The 8,707-nt window shown below is 53.0% G+C and overlaps 1 protein-coding gene across 1 annotated transcript in view; it reads right to left on the bottom strand.

The window, feature by feature from the left end:
- LOC311316040 (cullin-3-like) overlaps positions 1–7,422 on the bottom strand; it is a 20,867-nt gene extending 13,445 nt beyond the window's left edge. Inside the window, 5 exon segments of the mRNA XM_084446780.1 lie at positions 215–378; positions 2,577–2,642; positions 2,644–2,691; positions 4,059–4,256; positions 7,184–7,422. Coding sequence (XP_084302906.1) covers positions 215–378; positions 2,577–2,642; positions 2,644–2,691; positions 4,059–4,256; positions 7,184–7,243 — 536 coding nt within the window. The 5' untranslated portion in view covers positions 7,244–7,422.
- Between the last annotated feature and the right edge of the window lie 1,285 nt (positions 7,423–8,707).

Here is an 8,707-nt window from a genome sequence, read left to right as displayed (position 1 = left end):
GCACACACACACACACACAAACGCACGCACGCACACACACACACACACACGCACACACACGCACACACACACACGCACAAACACACACACGCACAAACACGCACAAACACGCACACACACGCACACACACGCACACACCATGAAAAAACCATGCGTCAAATACAGCTTCTCATATGGAAAAGTGAAATATTCGAGCGGGTCTTGTCGTCCTGACCTGTCCACCACCTCTCCCTTCCTCTCGCGGGCGATCATGTCCAGCAGCGTCTGCCGGAGGGTCGGGTCCCGGATGCAGCCGTAGCGGACCACCTGGTCCCTGAAGATGATCAGGCCCAGGTTGTACACGTTCTCCACGTTGTTCTGCTGCACGTACACCCGGTCCTGGAGATGGAGGGGAGAGAGAGAGAGAGAGAGGGAGAGAGAGAGAGAAGGAGAGAGGGAGAGAGGGAGAGGGGGAGAGAGAGAGAGGGAGGGGGAGGGAGAGAGAGAGAGAGAGAGAGAGAGAGAGAGAGAGGGAGAGAGGAAGGGGAGGGAGAGAGGGAGAGAGGAGAGAGAGAGAGGGAGAGAGGGAGAGAGAGAGAGAGAGAGAGAGAGACAAAACCATGAGACAAGGTACGGAGCCTGGCGGCTTCTCACAGGACCTGCATGTCAATGTCCAAAGAACTGATGATGCAACTGTCCCTCTTGAGAGAGAGAGAGAGAGAGAGAGAGAGAGAGAGAGAGAGACACGGAGACAGAGAGAGTGAGAGAGAGAGGGGAAGATAAATGACTAGCTAACTATTTCAGGTCAGCAGGACAGAAGCATCAGGCCGGCAGCAGAGTGCCCAGATGCCCAGTGGAGGGAGGTGGTGGTGGGGGATAGGGGTGGGGGGGAGGGGGGACAGGGGGTGGAGGGAGGTGGTGGTGGGGGGGACAGGGGTGGAGGGAGGTGGTGGTGGGGGGATAGGGGTGGAGGGAGGTGGTGGTGGGGGATAGGGGTGGGGGGGGGGGGGGGGGTGGGAGGGAGGTGGTGGGGGGGGGGGCAGGGGTGGAGGGAAGTGGTGGGGGGACGGGGGGGGTGGAGGGGTGGAGGGGTGGAGGGAGGTGGTGGGGGGGGGGACAGGGGTGGGGGGAGGTGGTGGGGGGGGGGACAGGGGTGGAGGGAGGTGGTGGGGGGGGGGGACAGGGGTGAGAGGGAGGTGGTGGGGGACGGGGGGGTGGAGGGAGGTGGTGGTGGGGGGGGACAGGGGTGGAGGGAGGTGGTGGGGGGGGTGGAGGGGTGGAGGGAGGTGGTGGTGGGGGGGCAGGGGTGGAGGGAGGTGGTGAGGGGGGAGCAGGGGTGGAGGGAGGGTGGTGTGGGGGGGGGGGCAGGGGTGGAGGGAGGTGGTGGGGGGGGGGCAGGGGTGGAAGGAGGTGGTGGGGGGGGGGGGCAGGGGTGGAGGGAGGTGGTGGGGGGGGGGGCAGGGGTGGAAGGAGGTGGTGGGGGGGGGGGCAGGGGTGTTTGAACAAAAGAATCTGCAGTCTCAATAGCAGCTGCGTCGCTGTTGGGTCCACGTTCTCCCCTCCCACCTCCAGGGACCACACACACGCGCGCACAGAAAAACACACACACACACACACACACACACACACACACACTACTGCACAAGCACTGTGCCGCTACAGTAGATCAGGCCAACTTGCAGTTGCCCAACAAAATAGGATAAACAAAACAACAGTGGCCCTCTGTTCCTGGCCTCAGTAAACAAGAGCGTCAACAAGAGCTCTCAGGAGCCCAGCAGGGGGTCCGGCCGACAGAACCGGCCCGCTGACGGCCGCTCTCTCTTTCACGTGTAGAGGGAGCGGCTTCGCACGGTGGGGGGGGGGGGGGGGGGGGACACTGGGATTCAGAGTTCAGGAAGAGCCGTCACCAGAAACAGCTTCTAAATCTACCTCCACTGTCAGCAGCCTTTCAGAGAACAGACAGGAGGGAGAGAGGGAGGGAGAGGGGGGGGAGAGAGAGAGAGAGGGAGGGGGACAGAGGGATGGAGGGGGGGAGAAAGAGAGGGAGGGGGAGAGAGAGAGAGAGAGAGGGAGGAGAGAGGGAGGGAGGGAGAAAGAGACGGAGGGGGAGAGAGAGAGAGAGGGAGGGGGGAGAGAGAGAGAGGGAGAAAGAGAGGGAGGGGGAGAGAGAGAGAGGGAGGGGGGAGAGAGAGAGGGGAGAAAGAGAGGGAGGGGGGAGAGAGAGAGGAAGGGAGGGAGGGAGGGGGGAGAGAGAAAGAGGGGGAGAGAGAGACAGAAGGAGAGAGAGTGAGGGAGAGATGGAGAGAGGAAAAGAGAGAGAGAAAGAGAGGGAGAGAGAGACAGCAAGAAAGAATGAGAGAGGAAGAGAGTGAGAGAGAAGGAGGGAGAGAGAGAGGAGAGAGGGGTGGGAGAGAGAGCAAGGGGGGACAGAGTGAGGGAGAGAGAGAGGGACAGAGACCGGGGGGGAGAGAGAGGAGAAAGAAAGAGAGAAAGAGAGAGAGAGAGAGAGGAGAGAGAGAGAGGAAGGAGAGAGAGAGAGAGAGAGAGAGAGGAGAACACACCCGCACGGAGAGCATGACAGCCAGACCTACACCTACCATGTACATGAGGATGTCTCTGATCATCACCATGGCTGTCTGGTGGTCGTTCCACGCCTGGTTCAGCGGTCTGCAGGAAGTTGTTGTTTAACGAGTTCAGGACGTCTTCCCGCACCTGCGGTGTGAGGGAGAGAGAGAGGCGTTAGTGACTGGCGTTAGGGACTTAACACAGCTGTGACAGCGCCACTAACAGACTCCGCCCACATGTTTTTCGTTCTCGAGGCCATGTTAGTAAACAGCGCCGACGCGGAGGCGGAGCTGGCCAGCCGGGGCACGACAGGGACGTTTAAGGGAGGGAGGGAGGATGGCTGCATCTGGAGAGTGTCCAGACAAGGGGGGAGCGAGAGCTCTGTTCTCGCCAGAGGAGGGAGGGAGGGAGGGAGGGAGGGAGGGAGGGAGGGAGGGACACCAGGTGGACGTGGGCGTCCTGAACCCTGGCCACAGGACTGCCGGCCGCCGTGGACCTGGGCCGGGCTGCACATGTAAAATTCATTAGGACACGCGCTACATTCCTACGCTGGCCGTAGCACACGCCCCGCATATTAGACTGGCCCAGCGCTCGGGGCAGGAAGACTAGACTACCTCCAGCTCTCAGGGCAGGAAGACTAGACTACCTCCAGCTCTCAGGGCAGGAAGACTAGACTACCTCCAGCTCTCAGGGCAGGAAGACTAGACTACCTCCAGCGCTCAGGGCAGGAAGACTAGACTACCTCCAGCTCTCAGGGCAAGAAGACTAGACTACCTCCAGCTCTCAGGGCAGGAAGACTAGACTACCTCCAGCTCTCAGGGCAGGAAGACTAGACTACCTCCAGCTCTCAGGGCAGGAAGACTAGACTACCTCCAGCTCTCAGGGCAGGAAGACTAGACTACCTCCAGCTCTCAGGGCAGGAAGACTAGACTACCTCCAGGTCTCCACAACACTCAGGGCAGGAAGACTAGACTACCTCCAGCTCTCAGGGCAGGAAGACTAGACTACCTCCAGCGCTCAGGGCAGGAAGACTAGACTACCTCCAGCTCTCAGGGCAGGAAGACTAGACTACCTCCAGGTCTCCACAACACTCAGGGCAGGAAGACTAGACTACCTCCAGCTCTCAGGGCAGGAAGACTAGACTACCTCCAGCTCTCAGGGCAGGAAGACTAGACTACCTCCAGGTCTCCACAGCGCTCAGGGCAGGAAGACTAGACTACCTCCAGGTCCCCACAGCGCTCAGGGCAGGAAGACTAGACTACCTCCAGGAGGACTAGACTAGACGCTCCCCGTTTGCTCTTCCTGGGTCGTACAGTTCTCTGCTCTCCTGATTCCAACGCAGTCAGTGTGAGCGTCGATGCTCCGAGCCTATGCTTACAGATCTGTGTGTGTGTGTGTGTGTGTGGAAGGGGAGGTGGGAGTGGGTGGGTGGACGAGTGCACATATCGTGGGGGCGGGGGAGGTAGAGAATTAGATGAGCTGAGGAGTGCATTGTGGGGGTTGTAGTCCTTTACTTTGTTGATGAGGTGCTCTGTGACGACCTCGCGCAGGCCGGTGTAGAGCTTCTCTCCGTGCTTGTGCAGCACCATGGTGTAGGCATTCCTGTACAGCTCCTCGAAGCTCAGCCCGCTGTTGTTCTTCCTCTGGATCTCCTGGATGGCGTTCTTTAGAAGGTCCCAGATGTTGTTGACATACTTCTCATCCATTGTCATCTAGGGTGGGGGGGGGGGGGGAGAGAGAGAGAGGAGGGAGTGAGAGAGAGAGTGAGAGAGAGGGGGCGGGGAGAGGGAGGGAGAGAGAGAACAGGGAAAGGTAAGAGCGAAAGATGTTATTCGGCTGACATGACATACATCTCATAGCGTGGTAATCCGTCGTTGAGAAGTTGACAGACCAGTAACAGGGGTAAGATCTGACAGAGTATGACAGAATGCGCTGCTCGTTAAAGAGATTTACGCTCACTTGCCGGATGTGGAAACAGTAAAACTGCAGCAGCATTGGCGTGATGAAGACTCACCCATGACGAAGCCCTGCAATGCATTTTGGGGCGGTTTGAGAGAAAGAGCTCACCTTCACATTTCTACAAGAAAATTGTTAAAAACTGATGAAACTCAGCAGATATTGTGTGTGTGTGTGTGTGAAGGGGGGGGGTTACAAACGTTGGCATCGATTATGACTTATGATCCATTATGACACAGTGAGTCACATCAGCACACCTAGAACCCAATTATAACAACCAGGCAACCCAACCAAGCAGGGCTGACCGATCACCGGGCTGTGTCAGTGTTGCTCACCGATCAAAAGGTGCGCTTCTGTTAAGATCATGTGATAACAGAATAATCGGGGCGGCTGTGGCACAGGAGGTAGAGCGGGTCGTCCAATGACCGCAGGGTCGGCTCGGTTCGAATCCCGGCTCCGCCTGTCCACGTGTCGAAGTGTCCCTGGGGAAGACACTGAACCCCAGATTGCGCCCAACGAGCCTTGCATGGCAGCTGCCGCCATTGGTGTGTGAATGTGTGTGTGAATGGGTGAATGAGGCCATTGTAAAGGGCTTTGGATAAGTGCAGTCCATTTACCATGATATCAAAATCCTGACAAGATGGGTCACAAGTCATTATGAATGCATAGCACACCTCGTCTTATGGACCTGCAGTGCTTAGGCTAAGCATATAGTATACACATCATTCATTCATGAGAGGATCTGCTCGGGAAAAGTGATGTCTCGTCCCAGGTGGAGAACGGAGAATTCCAATAATGATAGGGGAACAAAAAAGTAAATAAATACACAGAATTAGATCTGGTTCAAATGCAGGTGTGGTCTAGTGCTTGACAACATTGAGTCTGTCTCTCCTGTGCTGTGGGCCTAGTTAAATCCTCTTGAAAACGAGGCCTACATCATACCCTAGTCACTGTCCACTCCTTTGTGCTTTGTCGAATAGAAACCTAAGCAGGATCTTTTGTGATCTAAATCACTTCAAGTGAGACAAGACTAGGTTTTTTAGCAAGAACTATGAATGGGATATTCATTGTGAGCGCAAAAGAGCAAGCAAGACAGAGAGAGAGAGAGAGTAGGCAGGGAAATAATTTCAAAGGGATGGGCAGTTCCATCAAGTCACTCTTCCAGAAAGCCTCCGCTCTAGGAAGTAATTATATAAGCCACTCCACTACTTTGCGTTCTATGAGCAGGCCGAAAAAAAGGGTGGCAATATGAAGAGAGAGGAGCAAAGGGGGAAACTGACTGACTAAGTGACAGATCAAACCAGTTTTCTGTTTTCTTTGACATGTACGGCCTGTACGGGCATGTAGGCAGGATAACACACACACGTCACGTGCACACACACATTGATGGGCCTTAACTTCAAACCAGCAGAACGTGTAAGAGCTGTTTTTTGGAACCTCAAAATAATCCTCAATTCGCAGTGATAGCGGGCTGCAGCAGGTATACTGGCCGGACAGCTGACCCCCTACTCTGGCCACTGTCCAGCTGACCCCCTACTCTGGCCACTGTCCAGCTGCAGACAGCGTTCGTATGGCCCGGGCTCTGGCACCATTCAAGCAATGTGCGTGCGTGCGTGTTTGCGTGTGTATGTATGCATGCATGTACATGTGAGGACGTTTAGGCCAAGGTTACATCGTCATCAACGTTAGTTACTCCACAAGTAGGTGGCTGTACTCGCAATCCTGGCTCCAAGCAGTGGTTTGATACAGTAGCTTGCTAACTACTGACTAAGCAAGCTAGCTAGCAACCTGTTTACCAGACAGGTATATCAATAGTTAGCTACTCTTTAGCTAGCTAGCTAATGTGTTAGTTGACCCTACAGCAGACAGCTTGGATTGTCAACAGCCCAAATCAACTAGCTAAGTGGACAGCTACTATCGTTAGCGAGCTAACTGTTAGCTAGATAGCAAACACTTAGCTACTAAATAATCTAACAGTGAGTTAGCAAACTAGCTACATTTCCTATCCTGAAGGAACAGGCATATGATCACTGATGTCGTAGTTAGTAGTTAGCTAGCTTCTAACGAGTGAGTTGTTAGCTAGCTACTAGACTAACTAGCTTTTCGTTAATAGCTAACTTAGAAAGGACTAACGTTAGTCTCCTAGCATTCAAAACTACCTGACTAGCACTAACTTCAATGTAACTAACGTACCATTGAGCTAACGTTAGCCATGGTAGCTCTCAATCTAAACGCGGAGTTATTCGTTAAGGTTAGCTAAATTAGCAAGCTAACATGTTAATCACTCATGTTAGCAAGCGAACGCTAGCTGTGATAGTGACATGTTAGCACGTCTGCTAGCTAGCCAACTAGTGGTATCGTTAGTTAGCTAGCTGTTGGCATTTCATTTGATCAGCTAGCACTAGGCTAGCTAACACTATGTGCTTACTGCTAGCTAGATAGAACTTGGCCGGGCCCCGTCTAGCATCAGCTGGTTTGAGGCTAACGTGAGTTTGCTAGCTTACTACCAGAGACACATAGCTAGTTGAGGGCTGTAGCTGTCCATAGCCAGCCGGGACGATCACATCCCCGGTGCTCGCGTCCCAGCGTCGGCGTCTCTCAACTCTCATAACCGGGAACACTCACAGGAAAGGCTCGTATCCTCAGCTTGGTCTCTCAACTCTAATAACCGGCCAACACTCACAGGGAAGGCTCGTATCCTCATCTTGGTGTCCTTCTTGGTGCCGCCTTTGAGGTTGGACATGATTAGTTCGTACGTCCGTTGTCTCTACGTTCACATGAAAGGTTGTTTAGCTAGTACTAGGATGGCTGTGAGTGGAAAGTGGTAGGGATACCCCTCGACCTTCCCTTTGGATTTAGGGTCCTTCTCTCTGCGCTGTTGTTGTCACTCGCTTCTCTCAGTTTGCTAGTTTTTCGGGGAGCAGTGATGGCGGACGACAACCCTCCACTGCGCAGTGGCAACGGAGTTCACGCGAGATTTAAGAAAAGATACCACTGATTCAACAAGTTGACCAGTTCCAAAAACACTGAAATATGGAAAATGAATACTCGAATATAATAAACGAAGGGTATTGTGGTGTCAATGGTAACATGAAATTAGCTAGAGAGAAAAAGAGTGGATAGGACTTATAAGAATACCCTACTTTATTTAAAATCAGAATCAGTTTTATTTGCCATGGTAGCTTTTACACATAGCCTACTAGGAATATGCTTCTGTCAAAGGTGCATAACACTGATGAATACAACATTAGACAGAGTGCAAGGACAAGACGGGACAGTGAAAAGACATGACATTGCAAATGAGCAGTGCAAAATAGACCATTAATTTACAGTTCTGATAAGCCAGCTAACCAATTAGGTTATACATCTTGAACAGGCAAGGTATGACTGAACCATGTCTATTATGGCCTCCAGGCCTATGATTTTAGTCTTGGAATACTGCGTACACACACAAACACACACTAGAGGGCAGCATTTTTTTTCTGGGGTGAGCATAGAGAGGAGGTGACATTTTCAGCTGAGTTTATGTCAAATGTCAACCCGTCAGAATCTACCAAATGTAAGCCTATGTCTTTCTGTCATGCCGTAGCCTAGTTTAGGCTTGTCGCGATGTTCTTCTTGACCTCCATCCCAGTGGTTCAGAGACAGAAAGATTGAATATCTTCTTACAGTCATGACGATGCTCTCTGATGGCAAGAAGACAGAGCATATGTTACATAAAGAATGGCTTTGTTAATCCACATCAAACGAAATTCAAACCAGGTTGTTAAAATAGAAAAAAAAGATAACATAACTACTTTTGTGTCCTGCTACCAACACAGGTGCCGTCGCATTTCGTCGCAAATGAGTTCCAGCTGTTCTCTTAAGCCCCAAGTTCTCCAACTCCAATTTTCTGATTTCCGACCGCATTTCCCTGATCACCTGCGCGAGCCTCCGGTCGCTGTCCATGGTGCTGAACCGGGAGAGCTCGCCCGGTGTGTCCGCCCGTGAAACCGGGAGAGCTCGCCCGGTGTGTCCGCCCGTGAAGACTAGCAGCGCTTCTACCCTCCCTCACTCGCCCCGTTTGACCCGGTAATATGATATCTCAAAATACCATCTCTGTTTCCCCTCTCCCTTCACTTAAAAATTCAATCAGTTTGCTTGTCCATTCATTTTTAATAAGCGTCCGTGTGATTGATCAAGCCTATTGCAACAGACGGGGTAGTCT

This window comes from Borostomias antarcticus (genome assembly GCF_949987555.1).
Source record: "Borostomias antarcticus genome assembly, chromosome: 12".
NCBI lineage: Eukaryota > Metazoa > Chordata > Actinopteri > Stomiiformes > Stomiidae > Borostomias > Borostomias antarcticus.
Note: the sequence above shows the minus strand (reverse complement) of the source record. Positions and strands in the feature narration are given on the sequence as shown.